At 42.9% G+C, this 24,071-nt stretch overlaps 1 protein-coding gene across 3 annotated transcripts in view; it reads left to right on the forward strand.

Annotated features, from left to right (window-relative positions):
• Positions 1-24,071, forward strand: part of WDPCP (WD repeat containing planar cell polarity effector) — a 185,146-nt gene that overhangs the window by 37,066 nt on the left and 124,009 nt on the right. For 2 of the 3 annotated variants that reach the window (XM_078784235.1, XM_078784236.1), the window contains exons 7-10: positions 4,679-4,796; positions 10,130-10,263; positions 15,828-16,031; positions 23,003-23,156. In XM_078784235.1, the coding sequence (XP_078640361.1) occupies positions 4,679-4,796; positions 10,130-10,263; positions 15,828-16,031; positions 23,003-23,156 (610 nt within the window). Of the gene's footprint in view, positions 1-4,678; positions 4,797-10,129; positions 10,264-15,827; positions 16,032-23,002; positions 23,169-24,071 lie in introns of all 3 variants that reach the window. The other variant, XM_068129394.2, reaches the window with a different exon arrangement.

Consider the following 24,071-nt stretch of genomic DNA (forward strand, 5'->3'; position numbering starts at 1 on the left):
ATTATTTATTGCGGCCAAACCATGTGACTTAAAAAAACGTCTCAAGTAACGATTAAACATCCCCCCATGAGGAACATTTGTGTAAAGTTTCCACTCGATACCTCCACAAATTATGGAGGTGATTCCATTTCTAGTTTGAGATTTGAAAACGTCATAACTCTGAAACCACGTGTCGGATGACGTCGTGCTCGCTGACTTTTTTGTTTGTCATGGGTATCCGAATACGCATGCCAAGTTTGGGCTCGATCCGTTCAGCCGTTGCGGAGAAAAAGGGTTTTTTGTGTTTTTTCACGGAAAACAAGATGGCGGCCGAACCATGTGACGTATGACTTCGAAAATTTTCGCATTCTGAGTTTTTTTTAACTAAGCATCTGGGGGAAAAATCTCTTTTTCGGGGGAGAAAAACTGTGTTTGACGAATTCTAACCTCTTAACGTTAGCATTTTTGATATACTCAATACACATGTTTTTTGTTCCCGTTGCAGAGTTCTTTAGAATGAGCCATTCCTCAAATTTTTCCATTGAGCCGTTTCGGAGATACAGAGGGGCAAAGTTGAAGGTGTTTTACAAGATGGCGCCCATACCACGTGACCTATGACGTCATCATTAGCATTAAAAAATTCTACGAGCCTAGCCGATCATTTGATGAAAATTTCCTGTCAATCCGACCAGCGGTTGCTGAGAAACTTAATTATGAAGTTTTCGGAGGTGCAAAATAGGGTGGAAGAATAATAATAATAATAATAACTAGAACTGCCACTTTAAAACTGCTGGCAGTGATGACCGGTTTACTCGCACCCACTTTTGATGCAACCCCACTGTTGATACAACCCCACTTTTGATACAACCCCACTTGTGATACAACCCCACTTTCATTGGACATGCTTTGACACAACCCCCTTGGATACAACCCCGACATGCGCACACACACACACACACACACACACACATCCCCCCTACCCCCTCCCACACACACACCCACACCCCTCCCCCCACACGCACACCCCTCCACACACACACACACACACACACACCAACCCCCCCCTCCACATACACAAACACACCCCACCCCCAACACACACACACACACACACACACACACACACACACACACACACACACACACACACACACACACATCCACACCCACACACAAACACACATATCCACACCCACACACAAACACACATATCCACACACACACCCACACACAAACACTCCCACACCCCTCCCTCCACACACCCACACATATCCACACAAACGCACATCCCCTTCCACCCCACCCCCTCCCCCACATACACACACACACACACACACACACACAAACACACGCACACATCTCTACACCCCCCCCCCACCCCAACACACACACACACGCACACACAAATCCCCCCACTCCTAACACACACAAACACACGCACACATCCCCCCTACCCCCACCACACCCCTCCCCCCATACGCACACCCCTCTAAACACACACACACACACCAACCCCCCCCCCCCACCTACACACACACACACACACATATATCCCCCCACCCCTAACACACACACAAACACACACATACATCCCCCCACCCCCAACACACACACACACACACACACACACACACACACACACACACACACACACACACACACACATCCCCCCTACCCCCACCCACACCCCTCCCCCCAAACACACACACACACACACACCAACCCCCCCCCCCTCCACATACACAAACACACCCCACCCCCAACACACACACACACACACACACACACACACACACACACACACACACACACACACACACACATCCACACCCACACACAAACACACATATCCACACACACACACACACACACCCACACCCCTCCCCCCACACACACACCCCTCCACACACACACACACACACACACACCAACCCCCCCCCCCCTCCACATACACAAACACACCCCACCCCCAACACACACACACACACACACACACACACACACACACATATCCACACAAACGCACATCCCCTTCCACACCACCCCTCCCCCACATAGACACACACACACACACACAAACACACGCACACATCTCTACACCCCCCCCCCCCACCCACCCCAACACACACACACATGCACACACAAATCCCCCCACTCCTAACACACACAAACACACGCACACATCCCCCCTACCCCCACCACACCCCTCCCCCCATACGCACACCCCTCTAAACACACACACACACACACACACCAACCCCCCTCCCCCCACATACATACACACACACACACACACACACACACACACACACACACACCAACCCCCCCCCCCCCCCCCACACCCACACACACATCCACACATGTCAATCCATGCACTGATTGCAGAAAAAGCCGTTTTAAAAAGAAAATTAACCTGAAATTGCAGACAGAATTATTTATTTTATCTGAGAAGCTAAACGCTTCTTCTTCTTCTTCAGGCGCTCATAACTTTGAGTGAAATACGATCGAGTTAAAAATAGTCAGAATTGGAGCAAATCTGTTTCATTCGTTTGTTAATATGCCTTACCTATTGATAATTCTGCAATTGGAATTTCATTTGTTGTTGAAATGACCGCGGGAGATCGCGTTATCGTGAGCACGTTCTGGCAGGGACAAATTGGTGTGTTTCTTCTTCTTTCAACAATAAAGACTTATAGCTTCGCGACCGTACATCCAATCATCTTGAAATTTTGCACACTTGTTACTCTTCATGACTTCTACTAGAGTATGAAGTTTCACGTCGATCAATAAAGCGATTCAAGAGATATCCATTTATTTTAAAAAAAATCGTTTAATTAACGATATCTGCTAAACCACGTGACCTATCGCAAATTCTAAAATGACATTTTAGTAGACTGACATGCTGAACAGACCTGTGAAGTTTCTCCTCGATTGGATCAAAAATGAGGGAGGAGCTACGTTTTAAAGGTTCATGCTTTAAACCGTCATAACTCTGCAACCATGTGTCGGATGACGTCGCCCTCGCTGACTTTTTTGTTCGTCATGGGCATGCGATTCTGCTTGCAAAGTCTGGCCTCGATCTGTTCAGCCGTTGCAGAGAAAAAGGGGTTTTCGTGTTTTCACGAAAAACAAGATGGCGGCCGAACCACGTGACCTGCGACGTCATAATTACCATTAAAATATTCTACAGACCGAGTCCCTCCTATGGTGAAAAATTTATCTCAATCGGCCCTATTATTGCAGAGAAAATGTTTTTTAAAGGAAATTAAAACTGAAAATGGCAAAAGCACTGGGAGATGTGGCCTGGGAGGACAAAATGGTGTGTTTGTTCTTCTTTCAACAATAAAGACTTTAGCTTCGCGACCGTACATCCAATCATCTTGAAATTTTGCACACTTGTTCCACCCGATGAGCGCTACATTGTATTAAAAATTCAAGTCGATCCATGCAGCGGTTCAAGAGTTACAAGCTTTTTAAAATTTAACTTCCATTATTTATTGCGGCCAAACCATGTGACTTAAAAAAACGTCTCAAGTAACGATTAAACATCCCCCCATGAGGAACACTTGTGTAAAGTTTCCACTCGATACCTCCACAAATTATGGAGGTGATTCCATTTCTAGTTTGAGATTTTAAAACGTCATAACTCTGAAACCACGTGTCGGATGACGTCGTGCTCGCTGACTTTTTTGTTTGTCATGGGTATCCGAATACGCATGCCAAGTTTGGGCTCGATCCGTTCAGCCGTTGCGGAGAAAAAGGGTTTTTTGTGTTTTTTCACGGAAAACAAGATGGCGGCCGAACCATGTGACGTATGACTTCGAAAATTTTCGCATTCTGAGTTTTTTTTAACTAAGCATCTGGGGGAAAAATCTCTTTTTCGGGGGAGAAAAACTGTGTTTGACGAATTCTAACCTCTTAACGTTAGCATTTTTGATATACTCAATACACATGTTTTTTGTTCCCATTGCAGAGTTCTTTGGAATGAGCCATTCCTTAAATTTTTCCATTGAGCCGTTTCGGAGATACAGAGGGGCAAAGTTGAAGGTGTTTTACAAGATGGCGCCCATACCACGTGACCTATGACGTCATCATTAGCATTCAAAAATTCTACGAGCCTAGCCGATCATTTGATGAAAATTTCCTGTCAATCCGACCAGCGGTTGCTGAGAAACTTAATTATGAAGTTTTCGGAGGTGCAAAATAGGGTGGAAGAATAATAATAATAATAATAATAAGAAAAACTCTAGCAGTAATAATAGGTTACTCTCCATTTCATGGAGAGTAAACCTAATAAGAAAAACTCTAGCAGTAATAATAGGTTACTCTCCATTTCATGGAGAGTAAACCTAATAATAATACGTAAAAGACACAAATCCACTCACTTTCCCATTACACTGTATGAATGATCTGCACACCCAGAAATTGTAGGTTTATTATATTCTCTCCCTTGTTGTGGCAATAGCGGGATGGAATAGGCATTTTAATTTTAATTTGTAAAAAAAACAAAAAAAAAAACATTCCAATCATCCACAAAAGCGATTGCAGTGAATATTTGATTTTTCATGTTTAAAGAGGATTTCACTCCTCCATGAAACCTTCGGGTTGATATTAAGTGAAAATACCAGCTCATGCTTACAGATTATTTAAATATTCACAATTTCTGTTGTTGTTTTTTGTCTTTAACTTTATTCTGCAGTTACTCTTCGACTGCGGCCTGCTTGTCACTCTGGGACTGGCAGGACTTGATCTAGAATATATTGAGTTTGACAGAGCTTTAACCTCTCGCCTTTCTCCAAATGTATCGATCTGTGATGGTAGGTGATTTCTCTTCACTGCTCTCTTCTTTTTTTTCCTTCGGAATTTATTTTATGAAATCCAAGAGAGAAATCCCAATAAATGTCTTGGTGCACTTGTTTAGTTCCATGGCTTTGAATTGGTGTACAATGTCTGCCTGGGTTGGAATATCGACCCAGCTATAAACTGTCATCCTGGTGTTTCTTAAGCAAGGTGATTCATCAGTGTGTGACGTCCCTTGGATGGACGTTAAACTGGGCATCCCGTCTGCCAGCATTCGTTGGTGAATGTTAAAGATCCCATGGTGTTCTTCGCAAAGAGTAGGCAATCTTTCGCCAGCACCTTGAACAAATTACAAAATCCTGCTCCAACTTAAAAAGGGCACTGCATCAGCGGCACAACTGCGCCCTCAGCCAATGATGCTGCCCTATAGACTTGTGCTGAATACGAAAGCAGACGAATGGGAAAAATGTAGGAGTGTAGGCTCACAAAGATTTTCAAAGTCATCTGTTGTATTAATTCTTAGGTAGCCCTACCCAGGTGGGAAAGACTAGAACACTCTGTGCTGGTACCCTGATCAACTTCCAAATCCCTGCTCTGGCTGAGGGATGCATCAGCAGCAACCGGCAATAGGTTAGTGACCTGTCCAGGGGAAAACTCTCAGCTATTCAAGTTTCACAACCTAGTCACAGGTGACCCAAACGACCCACGGAAGAGGTATGGGTGCAATTATTATTATTTTTATTTTAATTATTAGTATTATTATTATTATTATTATTATTATTATTATTATTATTATTATTATCCTCGCCAGAGGAGAGGGTATTGCATTTGAGTCCGTTTGTTTGTCTGTTTGTTTGTCCGCACAGAATAAATATGATTTTCTCTGCAACCGTTGGTCCGATTGACAGGAAATTTTCACCAGAGAATTTCAACTCCTCCTGTAGAATTTCAAAATTATAATTATGGTACGGTACAGGTGCCATCTTGGAAAAACCGAAAAAAGGTTGCACCTCTATATCTCGGAAAGTGCTTGAGACATAGAAATTGAAATTGAAAGACAGAAAGACAGAATAGAAAATTAGAAAGAATTGAAAGACATTGAAAGAATTGAAAGACATAGAAAAAGACATAGAAATATAAAAAATTGAGACATAGCTCATTGTAAAGAACTCTCCATGGGGAATAAAATATGTTAATGATGTCATAGGTGCCTCCATTATGACGTCATAATTCGACAAGTACAAAACTTCATCCAATCAAGATGAAATTTCTTGAGCGTCATCTAGGGATAAATTGGTGGAGAAAAAAAAAAGATGACGTGTGGTTCGGCCACCATATTTGTTTTCAACACAAAAGCCTTAAAAACCACTGGAAACATATCCTGGCAAGGGTCTGCAATCTCTGATTGCTCTTTCTTGTTATTACTTGCAAAATCGAAGATTTTTCAAGTATATTGGTCGGTTTCGTTTGTTATTCTGTCTCTCCGTTTGTCTGTTTGTCACTCTCCTACAGGTCACAATTCAAAACCGATTGTCATGAAACTTCACAAAGTTGTAGAGGTCGTCACAATTGAGAAGCCTATTGATTTTGAGGTCAAAGATCAAAGGTCATCTGGAGGTCAAATGTCTAAAATCGCTATTTATCATCCGATTGACCCTGAAAATTGAACATCACTTGTATATTGATTTACTAAATAGGCAAACCAACTATGTTGAGGTTAAAATGTCAAAGGTCAACTCAAGGTCAAACTTCCAAAATCAATTTTAATCCGATTTACTTGAAAATGTAACAGCATTTGCATAGTGCCTCACTGAATTGGGAAACAAACTATTTTTGAGGTCAATAGGTCAAATGTCAACTCCAGGTAAAACTTCTAAAATCATCAATTTTCATCTGAACAATTGTCACTTTTCATCTTATTGACCCGAGCTTTGATCAAGATCGTCATTTTTTATCTTGATGAAATGGACAATTTGCTGGGTCAATAGCAACCTTTTTTGGAGGTTGGAGGGGGGTGGATTTTGCAAGTATCGTGCTCTGTATGACGACGTCGTCTTATTATTATTACAAGGCTTCCAAGCTGACAGATGGGGAAAGCGTATTGTTCGCACTCGGATTGTTGTTCTAGTTCCGCCGATTCTTGTCACGACTTTTGAAAAAACTGTTGCAGCTGGCTATGCCAATCTGTGTGTGTTGATAGCACACCGTTGGAACTTGATCAAAACAGATTTTCAGACAGATCATAATATAACAGAGCACAAATGGAGCAGGGGGGCTAGGCCAGAGAGGTCTCGGTAGAAGACAGAAAGACCGCCAACCTGCCTGCGGTGAGAGAGTAAAAGGCCCTCAGAATCAGCTTCATCACGGGAGATTCCAATGATTCTAAAAGCTTTGGTTTCTACATCGTGAAGCAGAGCTAGGTGTGAGGCAGGAGCACCTGCCCAGACGGGAGAGCAGTACTCCATTGAGTAAAGTAATTATTTTGTACAAATTAGTTTGATCCTCCTTTATCCGGAAGCACGTGTTCCCCATGAAACATATAACAAGCGTCATTTAAAATCACGTGTTCATGGCTTGTTCTTGCTTTCGGACACCTCTTCCTATCTCTAATCTGATTGGGGAGCAAATAGCTCCGAAAGATTCCCTAAACCCAAAGGTAATCCTTAGCTGAGGATTTCCTAAGGATTGTTTATGCAACAACTCTGAAGGAAATCCTTCGCTAAGGGGAAAAAAATCTACCTTAAGGTAAACCTTTCCTTAAACCATAAAGCGTGCTGAGCAACGCTCGTGGTCCAGACGAGTAGACGTGTATGCAAATGTGTTTAAACTGACGTCAACCCAAACAACGAATTATGACCTTTCTTACAATGTATAATACCCGGGTAACTTATGAAAGCTTGCTTCTAATTGGTGGAGAAAAGCCGATGACAAAAAAGCATTTCCGGCCAACTAAAAAGTAAATCCAGCAATTTATAGGTTATGGATAAGGGATTATTTGCAACTGGGCCATTATTTGATGAGCTTCTGGCATCATGCTGCGAAAAATGTCCTTTTCGTGACCAATTTCCATGATGAGTGACTTTTGGAAACTCATATGTTTGTGTTTAAGGATGGGGAGGGGGCTCCTTTAACTTTAGGAAGGATTTAAGGAGAATCCTAAGGAATATTTGTATAAGCAACGACCCTCAACTTAAGGAAGTCCTTATGGGAAAAGTTAAGGAAATACTTAACGAAATCCTTAAATCTTTCCAAAAGGATGGTTTATGCAACTGGGCCTTTTTATGCCTCCGCCCACGAAGGTGGCCGGAGGCATTACGTTTTCGGGTTGTCCGTTCGTACGTCTGGACGTCCATACGTACGGGCTAAACCTGGTTTTTCTCAGCAACCACGTCAGATTGAGACATAACTTTCAGGGTAGGAGTGACACCATGCAGAATGTTTTTGTCTTAATTGTGACGTCATAGGTCATGTGGTGTGTCAGCCATCTTGTATTAAACGCAAAGAATTAAAAAATTATTTCTCGGAAAACCGCTGAATGAAAAAATTCGAAAAGTGGCACATTGTCGAGTACTCCCAATGGGGAACAAAAGCATGATAATGATGACATCATAGGTGAAGTCTGCCAAAATCAAGACTCTCTGCTCACCTTCACTCCTTCATTCCTCTTTTCTCCCGCCTCTGGAACAAACTCCCTCACTCTCTTCAATCCCACTCCTCCCTCCAGGTCTTTAAAACAGCTGTTCACCACCATCTCTTTATCTTCCCCCATCCAAAACCTTGATCTTTTCTACCCCCGCTAATTCATCCCAGATCCACTTTTTTGAAAAAACCAACCTCTTTCCTGGAAGTCCTTGCAGTGTGCTTGTGTTTTATACTTCTCACCCCCCCCCCCCCCTCCCACGCCTCCTCCCCCCAAGCCCTCTCCCTCCCACAGATCTCCCGATGTCCCTGCTCTCAAATGTTGTGTTTGTGTGCTTCCCCATCTCTCCCCATCTTGTCTACCGCTCCTCTTATTATATGTTTTATGTGTCTGTTTGATTTTTTGTGTGATTAATGTTAGCTCTTTCACGAGCCTCGATGTTGTATACAAAAAAAAGAAAATAAAAAGTGGTATTGTTATAATCCAAATGTTATAATCAAATTCCTTATCCTAAAAATCTGAAATTACATGCACATGATCTATGACCCATTTGTATTGAAATATTAAATTTCTGACATCATACGTCACATGGTTTGGCAGCCATATTGGATTTAACTTAAAACCTTAAAAAAACAACTCCTCCCAAAACCACTGATTCGATTGACTCGAGCATTTACTTGTGTTATTGACTAGACATGGCGATTAAAAGATGATCACGAAAACATCATTGGTCACATGTTGTGGCAGCCATATTGGATTGAAGGAAAATACTAAATAATTATATCTCTGAAAACGCTTACCCTATCAATGCGAAATTTTACAAATATCATCTAACGCCATTGTTGTATATAGTTTGAAAATGATGATGTCGTAGGTCACGTGGTTTGGCAGCCATCTTGGATAGAAAAACAAACCTTATCCGATCAACACAAAACTTTATAAACGTGATCTCCTGCCCATACATATGCAGAGTGTACATTTTTTAAGGTCATATGTCACGTGGTGTGGCAGCCATATTAGCTTGAAAGCCGATATTTAAAAAAATCCCCTCTCTGAAATCGCTTCACTGATCGATGTGAAACCTGTCCTGTGGTGAAAATGTGGTACTTGAAAACAGTTGAAGGGATTTAAATCAAACTTGTTTATTTTTAGGGTCTAGTGAACGATGGCATATACCCATTGTGGGACTATGCGGAGGCATATTGGCGATACAGTCGCATTGCTCTAGTTCTTTATATGTTGTTTACACCAGGTAAATGCAGAATTTTTCATATCCAAGAGTTATATATATAATTATATATATTTATTATTATTTTTTTGCAAGGTGTTTCCAGCATCTAAAATAGCCGTTCTCATGTTTAAAACATTTGTTATTATTATAAGGTGTTTCAAGCAACTAAAATGTGGGAGGTGGGAGGTGATCCAATGTGGGAGGTGATCCTCCCAGTGTTTGGGGTGGGAGGGTGTTTTTTAATGTTTTAAAATGTTTTAAATGTTTTAAAAATGTTTTAATGTTTTAAAATGTTTTAAAATGTTTTAAACATTTGTGGGAGGTGATCACCTCCCCCCTGGTCAACCCCCCAACTGAAGTGTGGGAGGCACAGACAAGGTTAATGATGTGCTTTCAGGAATTTTTATTACATTGCCATATGAACATTTGCATTTGGTGAGTGACATGTTCACTAAATGAGTGCTGTTTATGATGACCAGGCCTCTTGACAGACACCTTTGTCATTTTCGCCTTCGCTGACGAGCCACAATTAACCTGTGTCATGCTTGGCCGCAAGCACTTCTCACAGGGAGCCACGTTGCGGCTTGAGAAGCTGTCCTCCAGTGATATGAAGGTACTTTTCAAGTCAAGTGGAGGGTGTCAGTATATTGCTGAATGCTTTTGAGTCTTTACTTATTTATTTGAGTGAGTGCTTGGGAATGGGGCCATTTGGGGTAGAAGAGATCACAAGTATAGATGGGAGATGACCTGAGGTAGTGATAAATTTATTTGGAGCTGTTTTGAAATTCTGGGGGAAGAATGGGAAGAAGCAGACTGGGAAATTTGGTTCCACAGGTGAGAGAAAAGAGGAACTAATGAATGTAGGTGAACAGTGAGCCTGCAGTTTGAGAGTTTAGCAAGGAGAGTTGCTGGCAGAGACCATGTGCATCCTGCAGAAACCTGAGAGGGACAGAGGCAAGAGAGGGCAGAGGGTGCAAGACCAAAAAGGTGGCGGTAGGATACAGAGCAGCCACCAACCTATCTGCGATGCAAAAGTAACAGACCTAAATCCTCGGCTTCGTCTCGGGAGATCCTAATGATTTTGAGGACCTTGCTTTCTACGTCATCAAGACACGGTGTGAGGCAGGGGCACCAGCCCAAATGTGAGAGCAGTGATCCATAAAGCTGCGGATAAAGGTTTTGTGGGTGGTCAAGAGTTCTGATTGGCCTCAGAAAGACCTTGCACGATGAAGGAGGCCCAGTTGGCACCTGGCTTTGAAGGCCATCTTGGAAATATGGACTGCCCAAGAGGTATCATGGCTAATGGTGTTGTCGTGGGCTTTATAAGTACCTCGTCTCAAACACTCGGACAGTGTACAAGAGATTTATTAATTATAAAAATAATACATGCATGGAAGATGCTGAAGTGGCGTGTAGGACAGTAACGCTAGTATGGATGACATCACAGTCATTACAATCATGCACAGCCCGCACCAACATCTCAATGAGCTGCAACCCGTATTTGGCTTGATATACTTTCCTCCAGGGTCAGAATAACTCATAACACCGCTCCAAGTTGATAAGGCAGACTAAGCCTCATTCTGAGAGAATGCTTTGCCAAGGCTAAACATGGGATATGGTCAACATTTTATACGCTAGTCAGACAGTCAGACACCAATGAAAATAGGTCACAGTGTGTCGCTGCTGCCACCATCAGGATAGGGAATTCAATGAAATCCCCCACAGTGTTGCCTAAGAGTTTGAGTGACTTAACACTCTTCAAGTGATTTGTCGAGGAAGTAAATGGGAGGGTTTACTAGATGGTCCTTTCAGAGAGAGAGGGTGAGTGTGTGGGGTTTGTTGCGGTTGAAAGATATATTTCAGGTGTTCGGCCATTTCCTCATTCTATTAATGTCTGCAGAGATGGAAGACAGCTACCTGCCTGTATGAAGAATGAGGGATGATGCAGCAGAGGGTGGAATCATCAGCAAAGATATGGGCAGGATTTTCCAGGGAATGAGAGACATTATTGATGAAGATGATGAACAAGTAAATCCAAGTAAAGTAAACAAGACTGGGCCCAAGACACTGCCTTTGGGCATTTCAGCCTTGGCAGGAATTATACATTGATCCCATTAAGAGCTATACATTGATTATGGAAGTGGAGGAAGTCAGTGATCCATAAGAGAAGGTGGACATAGATGCCATAAGCAGAGAGCTTGGAGATCAAAGTGGGGTGCCAGACTATTGAATGTGCGAGATGTATCCAGATAGATGGCCCTGACCTCATGTAGATTGAGGGCTTCCATCCAATGCTGGGAGAGTAGGAGCAGCGTGCCCAAGGTAGAAGTCTGATTCTGAATTGATCTGAGATAAAGTCATTGGAGAAAAGGAAGGATTTGAACTGCATTGTCAACTGCAATGATAGATTCAATGACCTTGCTTATAATTAGAGGGAAGCTAATCGGCCTGCAGTTCAGCAGATGAGTTTTTGCGCCTTGTTTGTGTATGGCAGTGATTGTGACTAACGTCCAGGTCGATGGAAACCAATCCAGAGAGAGAATGATCGAGTGAACAGAGCCGAAGAGAGATGAGCTGGAGCAGCAGAGAAGGTCTTTAGGCACCACCAGGTCTTTGAAGAAGGAGACGGGTTTGAGAGTTCAGCGTTGAGGTTGGTCAGATGTTGTTTTTTGGCTTTTCTTAGAGTGGACACACACTTGCTGCGGGTTTTTTGAATGATATGATGTTGCCGGATTTGCTTTCCAGAAAAAGAAGGCAACTTGTTTGACCACAGAATTCAGTGTACCATGTGTGGGCGGATAGGTATGATCACTAGCTACATGGCAATATAAATCTGTACATAAGGGAAAAAATAGCCCCCGAATGGGCTGATGGTCATCTATTGGGGTTGTAGTTCAGACCTCTGTTGATTTGGGGAAACCCTGGAATCCCCCCATAATCCGAAATAGAAAAATCGAAGCCCGAGTTATTTAGTGGGATACTAACTTGTATTCGTGTGTCAAGTTTCAGAACAATCAGCCGGATGATAAGGCAGGAGTAGCAAAAATAGCAAAAAGCTAACGGATGGATGGACGACCTGACGGATAGACATCCGGACATCATGACCCATTTTACAAGTTAATATCTTCATTAGTGCAGCAGATAAACACAAAAATTGTGCATTTTATGAGAAAAGCATGAAATTTTTAACATAGTTAGTGCATACCATAAGGTTTATTTTCAGATGTGGAGGGAAGTCAGATTTGACCTCTGAGAACCGTGAGAGGTCAAATCCAAAATGGCCGCCAGTCCACCGAGTCTAATGTTCAAACGCGCTTAATTGTGGAACCAAATAGTGTAGAAAAACATTATAGGTGTCATTTCCAACTAAATTGGGGATGCCCAGAGGTGAATGATGCTTTCAATGAACTCCTAGGCATGCCAAGTGAGGTCAGTGAAGGCTCAATGTTACTGCTAGAGCGATTTGTGGTGCTGATGTACGATAGAGCCAGTGAGAGCACGGAAGTGAATGATGCCAGGAAACAGCTCTTCACACAGAAGTGTAGAACTCTAGAGAACATTCCTCCAACCCAGGCAACACTCAAGCAGCACATCAAGCGCACTTGCTACCAGGCCGACTGTTGTAACCAGGCATTGGTCATGGATCCAGAGATGCCAGACCCACCTGACTGGGGCTGGACAAAGGAGACAACTGGGTGGCAGCCTCTTTGGACCACTCTTCCTGAAGCATCAAAATCGTGCCATGAATTGATCGACCGTGGCTGCAAGAAAGGGTGCACTGGACGCTGCAAGTGTGCCAAAGCTGCATTCAAGTGCACTGCACTGTGCTTCTGTTCTGGAGACTGTTAGATTTAGATCAGTACCAATTTTCATCATTGCACTTGATTTAATGTAAGCTTTGGTGGACATACTTGGTTAACTACAGTTATTTTTTCAGAGGTCATTGCATCATTCCTTGCAGTGTAAACACTTTTTTTTCATCATTTCTGGTCTTTGGGTGTTCTGTACCTATCCCTGTACCTGAAAAAATAAAGTTTTAAAAGTTCAAATGAACTTTTTCCAATAGCAGTTCCAACTGCAGTATCATAAAAATAGATATTTAACGTAATTTGACCTTGACCGTGACATAAATGCATGTCCTTGAGTTCTGGCGATCTCAAAAGTATCACCAAATGAATGGGCATCCCCAATTTAGTTGGAAATGACACCTATAAGCGCGTTTGAACATTAGACCCGGTGGACTGGTGGCCATTTTGGATTTGACCTCTCACGGTCCTCAGAGGTCAAATCTGACTTCCCTCCACATCTGAAAATAAACCTTATGGTATATACTAACTATGCTAGAAATTTCATGCTTTTCTCAAAAAATGCACAATTTGTTAAAATATGAGAGCTTATCCGCTGTACTAAATGAATAAAGATGAGATGACCGAATAAAGCTTGTGTGTAAGGATTCCCTGGCAGTATTAATTTCACAACAGGTGGAAAAAAAGGATCAGTGTTGACATGAGAGTCCATGCTTGCAGTCCCCGCCAGTAAGCTTGAGTGAAATTCCAAACTTGCCGGCATTGAGGCACCTCTCTGACAATAGCCAGAGAGATGTTGCCTCTCACCAGCACATAATCAGATGAACCTGTTGGAGTAGAAGAGGAACAGCAGACATTAGAAGGAAAGTTAGTCATTAACAAGTCCCGAAGGGTGGATTTTGCCATTTGGAGAAATCCAGGTCAGAAAGTTCATGGATCGAGTCAGTCCCATAGAGTCACAGAAGTCCTTTGCTGAAGTTCCATGACTGGTGAGGGAGAGGTACCAACATACAGCCAATTTGCATGTTTACAATTGAAATCGCCACATGATGAAGATGGAGTTGGGTTAAAATATGCTCTATGTTGTCTGAGAGATATGTAAATGGAATCTTTCCTGTTAGGAGGACGGTACAACACACAAATACAAACAAACTCATGAACTTTGTACTATGAATGGCAAGCTTGATTATAATATATTTCATTGCATGAATGAATGAATGATCGTTTTTAAGGCCATTTTCCCCGCTAGAGCAGGGGTTAGCCTTGCTGGCCCCATGACAATCATGGTTCCCTGTTTGAGGCAATGTTTTTATGGCCGGATGCCCTTCCTGACGCCAACCCTTAGTCGCCTCTTCGATGCGCAGGGATACGGTGTACCTATTCTAAACCGGGGTACACACCGGGAATTTTGAATTTCATTGCACTTCAATAAACAGCAATCAATGTGCTGTTCATTCAGAATGCAATCATTTCAAAAGATTTGTCAATGGTATTTTTAATATGGATTTAAGATAGGCGCATCTTCATCTTGGTGGGGGGAGTGGATAAAAGCCTCCTTTGTTCCCAAAACTAATAATTTGCACAAGGATTTTACATGATTTCACAAGAGGCATCATGAATAAAGTTCACTTACCTTTTCAAATCCTCACAATTGTGGATGAACTCCAAAGAAACCCAACCCCGACATGGCAGGGGCCACCGCACCGGCCTTCCACCGCCAATGGAGGAGGCCCAATCGAAAGGACTTGGATGTGCTAGCTCCTGTATGCCACAATTCCATACGTCTGTAGTGAAAAAGAGGTCCAATATACTGTAGATGGTCTTCTCAATTTAGGTGAAGTTTATGAGGAAAAATATGCAGCGGCAAGAAGACTTGTGGACGCAAAAGTGCACGCTCGACAGTTATTCCACGCAGTATTTGAGTTGGATTAATTTTCACCCTTTTTGGAAAGTTTTGCACATGAAAGCTTTGTAGCTCTCGCAGCCACCATTGCACTGACGCTATGACGAAGCTTCTTGGAAGTCACTTGTGGAACGAGCCTCGCATAATTTCTTCTTCTTTCGAGCCTATTTTGTGAACCGTAGCCACCCAGGGCTGATCAGCAATGCTGAGCCCCTTTCAAACAGGGATGTTGTAAAGATTTTGAGTATCCTGTGTACATTTTGAAAAGTATCTTAGGGGATTGTGTGAGCATCTTTCAGGCTCATGCTAATTTTGGAGCTCTTTCTAAAATGTTTTTTTTTTTTTTTTTTTAAGAATCGACTTTGCCATGAGTTGTTCATTCTTGCATGTGTGATGTCACAAAATACTGCACTACACATCAGTATTTTAAATAGTGCACCACTAAAAGTTCATTTTTACTACCACCAGACTTGTACAGTGGACCTACCAGGTCCTCGGAGTGGCCAGGTGAATCGCCACCTGGCAATGAACCCTGAGCAGAACCTGGTTGTTTGCTGGTGGGTGTTGAATGAAGTCAAAGATCCCAGTACAGCAATGTCCTGGGCCCCCGTGCCTATGGAACAAGACCGTGCTACTTTGGCACTGGTGAGCTGTGGCAAGGCTTCAATGGAGGTAAGAAAACCCCTCCAGCACTCAGCAAAAGTGTAGGTGTCTGACACAGCCAGGCAGCACTTTGAAAGTAAATGATGCCAACTTTTGAATTGTTATTTCGAACATATTCTGCCAACAGCACCTTAGGTCTTCCAAAACGAACCAACACTTCTGAAACCTTTAAGGTGGTAGAATTAGCTCTGTCGTCGAGTACCTAGCTGATCTCGGTTTCCTCGATGTATGTTTGAATCCTCATCGTCTCATTACCTCCGCCACCGAATGTTTTGACCCATGTTTGTCTGTCTGTTTGTTTGTCGGTCTGTTTGTCTGTCTGTGAGCAGGATATCTCAAAAAGTTGTGGATTCAGATGAAACTTGGTGGACAGGTTGGGTGTGTGTCAAGGACGAATTGATTCGATGTTGGTGAAGAGTCTGATCCGGATCCAGATAGTAGGATTTTAAAGTAATTCTTCACCATTGGGAGACAGGGCCCAAAAACGATACATACAGTCACGTGAAAAAGTAAGTTCACCCCATGTAAAGTTTTGACTTTTTCAACATATTTCAACATACAGCTATTTGATCTTCATTTCAACAATATTAAGAGATAAAGGTGATATAATATAACAAACATCATGAAACATTTACATTTTGTCGTCGATTGTATAATTTAAATAAACATAAATGCAAATTTCGCATGTGGAAAAAGGAAGTACACCCCTACATTTATCACTACTTCAAATACCTAAAATTAGAATCAGGTGCACCAGCTCAGGTGCAAATGATTAGAACATCATCAGAGAGGATCTTGGAGGAACCTGTCTTATTTAAACCTCAGACATTTAGTTTGGTTTGCTCTTTGTTGTTGAAGTGTGCGGCGTCACGATGCCTAGATCAAAAGAGCTCTCTGAGGCCTTCAGAAAGAAGGTTATAGATGCCTACGAGTCTGGGAAGGGATTTAAAAAGATCTCCAAACAATTTGAAGTCAATCATTCGACTCTCCGGAAGATCATCGACAAGTGGAGAAAATTACAAACAACTGCCAACTTGTTCAGGCCAGGCCGCCCCAGCAAGTTCAGCCCGAGAGCAGACCGCAAGATGCTGAAGGAAGTCTCTAAGAACCCCAGAATGTCATCACGGGACCTACAGGTAGCTCTTGCCACTGTTGATGTCAAAGTGCACGAGTCTACCATTAGAAAGAGGTTGCACAAATTTGATCTACATGGGAGGTGTGCCAGGAGGAAACCTTTGCTGTCCAGAAAGAACATCAGGGCAAGACTAAAGTTTGCCAATGAACACCAAGGCAAAGACCAGCACTTCTGGAACAATGTGCTCTGGACAGATGAGTCAAAGGTAGAGCTATTTGGCCACAGTACCAGAAGACATGTTTGGCGAAAACCAAAGACAGCATTTGACTACAAGAACCTGATACCAACTGTAAAGCATGGTGGTGGAAATATTATGGTTTGGGGCAGTTTTGCTGCATCAGGGCCTGGGCAGCTCACCATCATAGAATCCACTATGAATTCTTCATTGTACCAGAGGGTGCTTGAGGATAATGTGAGGCCATCTGTCGGAAAGTTGAAGCTCAACCAAAGCTGGACCTTGCAACATGACAATGACCCTAAACATACCAGTAAATCCACCAAGGAATGGCTGAAAAGAAAGAAATGGGGGGTTCTGGAATGGCCAAGTCAAAGCCCGGATCTAACTCCCATCGAGATGTTGTAGGGGGATTCGAAACGAGCTGTGCATGCAAGAAACCCCTCAAACATCGCACAGCTGAAAGAATTCTGCATGGAGGAGTGGGCAAACATTTCTCCCAGTCGATGTCAGAGACTGGTAGACAGTTATAAGAAATGCCTACTTGAGGTTGTTTCTGCCAAAGGGGGCAATACCACCTATTAGAGCTAAGGGTGTACTTACTTTTTCCACATGCGAAATTTGCCTTTATGTTTATTTAAATTATACAATGGACTACAAAATGTAAATGTTTCATGATATTTGTTATATTATATCACCTTTATCTATCAATATTGTTGAAATGAAGATCAAATAGCTGTATGTTGAAATATGTTGAAAAGTCAAAACTTTACATGGGGTGTACTTACTTTTTCCCGTGACTCTAGCACGATAACTCAAAATGTTGTGCACGGATTATGACAAAACTCGGTAGATGAGTTGTTTAGGTGACAATAACAAGCCGATTCGATTTTGGTTCAGGTCCGGATCCAGATCTGGCCTACCAGTGAGATACAAAACGCAAACTATTCAGCCTTCGGAGATATGTGCACTTGAAAAGGTGAATTGTGAAACAGCACTTTGAAAAGGCTACTGCATTATGGAGGCTATTTGTACCCTGTTACTAATGGGATATTAAACCAGATTGCTTGTCTGTAATCATGCAGATGTAGAATCTCATGAGCTTGCTCTTCCTTTCCTCCTTTCGCTGTTTCCTCATTTCCACATATCTTGCGCTTCTCGTACTCCCTTCCTTTCCCCTTCCCTCACTACTTCTTCCTCATCTTCAATTTCTCGTCCACCTGATGTTCTTCCCTCTGTCATTCTCCCCACAACCCGACCCGACCCCTTGCCCTTCACGTTCTCCCTGTACTTGTACCCGCATTACACATATGTTGAATTGGCACAAGGTTCATTGAAACACTTAAAAAGTAAAAGAGCCTCTTAATAAAGTTTGCTGATTTATGTTCCGCAATTGGAAATTATTGTCTTTTCCCCATTTTTTAAATCATTACAAATGCGACCATTGATCAGAGTATAAACTCGTTTGTATCTTTTGTGGCTTCTCCATGGACTTGCACATTACTGTGCACTTTATAACAGCTCTGACTAACCAAGGGATTGTAATAATATCAAAATAATACGGTTTACAACCAAAAAATGAATAATTGGAGTGAATAACGATCCCATTTGATACTATAAATGCACAAAAAGCACTTCTTTAAAAAAAAGAAAAAAAAGATTGAATTTCAAACTTGACAGTTTATAAAAAATATTCTGCACTGACTTGGGTTATGTAAAGTAATTACCTGCGAGCAGTGCTCCTGCTGAGCTGTTGGATTACTTGACTGCGTGGCGAATTATAATGCTGCTAATTCCTCCCTAAAGTATTTATTTCCACGACCGTGGAATGCAGCGATGTTTTATAAGGGGTAATTTACAAGATTCATTATTTTGAGGTGTGCTATTTTGTATGCTAGGTGACCTTCAATTCTCGTGTGTGAAGCAAAAAGAGGGAGAGAAAAAAAAATCGGAAGTTAACACTTTGTGGCTGCAAATTTGAAAGTTGGAAAAATCGCCGTTTCAGGTTGGCATCCGCGCAGTGATATTGCCGTGGTGGCTGCAGGACGCTGCATGGGCTGTGAATCCCAGGTGCAGTGCCCCATGGGCCACCGGACTCCCTATGATGCCTCCCGCTTCCCTGACCATTTGTAAAATGTCAGCGAATAATGACTGAGGAGGCATGGGCACGGGAGTCCGGAAACATTTGCCCCACACTGGTGCAGCTGACGGCCTACTCTGTGGCACTGTGATGTGTTGTGCTCAGTGCCGAGCCAGACTCAGTGTGGGATTTGCATCATTTATTACCCTGCGCTCGCAAAGCGAAAAGCAGGGTTAAGCACTCGGGTGCGTACACGTATGTGTGGCTTACCTGTCTGTATTTTAAAAATTCATTTTCTTGGCAACCGTTGCTCCGATGGACACGAAATTTCACAGTAGGAGTGCCTCCGCCTGTAGAATGTTTTAATCATAATTATGACGTTATAGGTCACGTGGTACGGACGCCATCTTGGAAAAACGTTACACCTCTATATCTCCCAAACCGCTCCATGGAAATCATTGAAACATGGCTCATTGTCAAGTACTCCCCATGGGTAATAAGATATGTTAATGATGATGTCATCACTACCTTAATTATGACGTCATAATTCGACAGGGACAATGCTTAGTCTGATCAGTTTGAAATTTATAGTGTGATCTATGCAACAATTATATTACAGAATATAATTTTATGATTTAATTGCTCACGTGGTCTGGCAGCCATATTGGATCAAGGAAAGAACAGTTGGCTTGCACCAATTTGACTGCATGGAATAAGTATTCTATAAATACCATCTAGTTGTTCATGTTATTCTACATGTTAAAAAAAAAAAAAATTAATACCTCATTCCTTTCAGACTAATCTAATCGAATTCTGGTACTCTGCCTGAAGGCAAACTCGCAGCAAGGATTGCATTGGGTGGTTTGCCTTTGCCTTTCTCAATGGTAATCAGGGCAGGGATTATTTGTAATTTGTTCAGGGTGCCGTCGATAGCTTGCTTACCTTTTGCAAAGGACACCGTGGGATCTTTAACATCCATCAATTATGGCTGGCAGACGAGAAGCCAGTTTGACTTCCTTCTGACGGCCAAGAGTCGACACACACATTGACGACTCGCTCTGCATGCAAAACCCGGGATGATGGTTTATAGCTGGACTGAGAAGATTCGAGGAAGGCTAGACAGCTCAGAGGCGAGTGCGCGTACCTCCAGGTTCAGACTAATAATGGATCATTAATTTTACAGACAGAGTCAATATTTTTGCAGGAGCCTGGTGTTGGCTTAGCGGTTAGGGTGCCGGCTTGGGATCCTAGGATCCTGGGTTTGAATCCCGGTCGATCGCTGAATTAACGCCAGGGGGATTGACTCAGCCTGTCATCCTTCCGAGGTCGGCAAATTGAGCACCAGTTCACTGGTAATTCACTGTGTGTCGCAAGAGGCGACTAACGGGGTTGGCGGCAGGAAGGGCATCCGGCCATAAAACATTGCTTCAAAAAGGGGACCACGGTGCCCGAAAAAGGCCAAGCCCTGCTCTGCAGGGAAAAATGGCCTCTAAAGGTGGTTCAGTCAATATTTTTGCATCTGCACATTAGCATGGCCATTACATTATTTTCCATGGCCATGCTCACGGTGGTATTAAAGTGAAACACTCTTGGGGTTTCTGGATCTGATAATTATTGATTATTATTATTTTTTTAACCAAGAAGTAGAATTGTACCATTGAGCGGAAAATGTATATTCGGTGAATTCTCCTGAATAAATGGCAGACGATGCCATGTCTTGTTGAGTCCATCTTACAAATGTATGTTGGCCATTCCAAATCATTCCTTGTCAATACATTTATATACATAGCGGTGGAGCTCCTTTTAAAAGAGGTACGGTATTTTGGACAAATATGCACTGAAATAATGACAAAAACGCCTGTAGAATTTATTATATTGTACATTTGTGGAGTCATGGATGTAGATTAACACTTAACTTGTCTCCCAGTAAACCGTTGTATAGATTTTAACATATTGCTACTGGGCTTGCTTTAATCTCTCTTTCTCGCAAACAAACATCATACACTTTTCATTATACACTTTTCTTACTCATTTTCACTCCTCACCTTTACATTCTTTCTCTTTTATATCGCTTTGTGCAATTATTTTATTTAAGGCCTGGCTTAGATGAGGACTATATAGTCTGTGACTGGAGCCTTCAACATAAATAAAAAAAATTAATACATTGATGATTTAAAGTTATTCACACCGAATGATGAAAATTTGATAGAACAACTAAAACGAGTAAAATGTTTCTCCGATGATATTCAAATGGAATTTGGACTAGACAAGTGCACCAAGTGGACATACATTTGCTTTATAGCCATACGATTAAAGCACAAGCTTGATGGACTAAATGTCGCTTATTTGTGAATGTTCTTGTGTTTCCTGTTATTGTAAACCTACTATAATTCTGAATATCTTCAATGAAAGCCACATCAGATTCAGTACCCATTTGATTTTGAACATGTGGTTACCACTCTCGTTGCTTTGTTGTGGAGCTTCGTAATCAGATTCCGGTATCTTCGCAACTGATCCAGTTGTCTGGAATTGGCCCCTGAGCTGATGCATGATCCTTGCAGATCCCATGAGCATTTTCAGACTATAGCCCTTTGCTGTATAATGGCCTACCATAACAGTTCAGCCACATACATCCATTTTCTCATAGTCACCAACTCCACCGTTTCCTTTGATTCAAAAAAGATACCCCAAAAAACAATGAAACCCAAGTTTGAATGCGTTCGACTAAAGGGATTTCAGGTGAGACCTGCTTTTTTTAACACTTAAACTGCATGTGGCAAGTTCACACAATAACCAGAGGTTTTGCATAATTTGCACTTCCCTTTCAGCTCTGATTCTTCATTCCACATTAAGCTATCCTGTGGAAGCATGCTGAGATTGTAATGAGAAAAACTGTAAAGTGTAGTCTGACTTTTACAAGTGTTTGTTAAACGGATAATTTTACAAACTGACATTTACGAGATCTGATCATGATGGAGTTTCTATTTCACCTCCTTGTAGAGAAAAAAATGATGCAACATTAGGTTGCAGATGTTGTTTTAATGAACATAATAGGGATTTAAATTACCACATTCATCACATGCTTGTACTACTACTTACTACTACTGCTGCCCTAATTCATATCCACCCTCTTATGGGGTTGACTGCTCAAAAAAAAAATTCTCCACACTCCTCTATCCCAAGCATCCTCTCTGCATCCTCACATCTCTTACGTCCTTCTCTACCACCCCGTTCCACCGCCACTTTTGTCTGCCCCTTCTCTTGCAAACACCATCTTTATCAAAGACCTACCTGAGCACATTCTCCCTCCTCTCCCTGAACATATGCCCCAACCAAAAACAGACATGCCTCCATGCAAATTTTGCCTCCGAGACACCACTTATCCTCATTCCTCTCCTTTCCTTCGGAGAGATTCCCATCAGCTTTCTAGGCATCTGCATCTCTTTAGGGATAAATATCCTTTTCCTATGTCTACATTTCTTTCTTTATTTACACTGTTAACAAAAGAGTGAAGTTTGCCAGTTTTTATCCAGTCTAAGAGGCAAAATGCCATGCTTTTTAGCTGCTGTATGTTGCACTGTGCATTGCAGCTCCTTGCTTGGCTGCACACTGATGGTGATCTCGTTTGCGCCACGTTCTGTCCGGAGCAGCTCCATCATGTTCGTTTAGTAGAGTGGAATGAGCGCAGTGCAACAGCTACCAGCAGTTTGTACGAGTGTTTTGTTCATGAAGGACACGGTCCAGGTAATGTCAAAGGTAGTTCCACCCCATTATGATCTATTGTGCTTTCCTCTTATTTAGAAACTATCAAAGGTACCCGGCATTGCTGGGCAACACGGAGTCGCTTAGCTGACGGGAATATTAAAGAGTAGGAGAGAAAGAGAGGAGTGGGAGGGGGAAGAAAGAGGAGTGGGGGAAGAGAGAGGAGTGGGGGGAGAGAGAGGAGTGGGGAGAGAGAGAGAGGAGTGGGGGAAGAGAGAGGAGTGGGGGGAGAGAGAGGAGTGGGGAGAGAGAGAGAGGAGTGGGGGGAGAGAGAGGAGTGGAGGGAGAGAGAGGAGTGGGGGGAAAGAGAGGAGTGGGGGGAGAGAGAGGAGTGGGGGGAGAGAGAGGAAGGAATGGGGGTAGGGGAATGGAAGGAGGGAGAGGAAGGGTGTAGGGCTGGTTGAGAAGGAGGGGAGAATGTAGGGGGGAGGCAAGGGGTGGGGAGAAAAAGAGGTAGGGGAGAGATAGAGAGGGATAGGGGAGACAGAGTGGGTTGAGGAGGGAGACCGAGAGGGGTGGGGGACAGACTGAGAGGGGTGGGGGGACAGACCGAGAGGGGTGGGGGAAGAGACAGAGAGGGGTGGGGAAGAGACAGAGAGGGGTGGGGAAGAGACAGAGAGGGGTGGGGAAGAGACAGAGAGGGGTGGGGAAGAGACAGAGAGGGGTGGGGAAGAGACAGAGAGGGGTGGGGAACAGACAGAGAGGGGTGGGGAAGAGACAGAGAGGGGTGGGGAAGAGACAGAGAGGGGCGGGGAAGAGACAGAGAGGGGTGGGGAAGAGACAGAGAGGGGTGGGAGGAGAGACAGAGAGGGGTGGGGAAGAGACAGAGAGGGGTGGGGAAGAGACAGAGAGGGGTGGGGAAGAGACAGAGAGGGATGGGGAAGAGACAGAGAGGGG

The sequence above is a fragment of the Myxine glutinosa genome, chromosome 9, assembly GCF_964187855.1.
Source record: "Myxine glutinosa chromosome 9, kmMyxGlut1.1, whole genome shotgun sequence".
NCBI lineage: Eukaryota > Metazoa > Chordata > Myxini > Myxiniformes > Myxinidae > Myxine > Myxine glutinosa.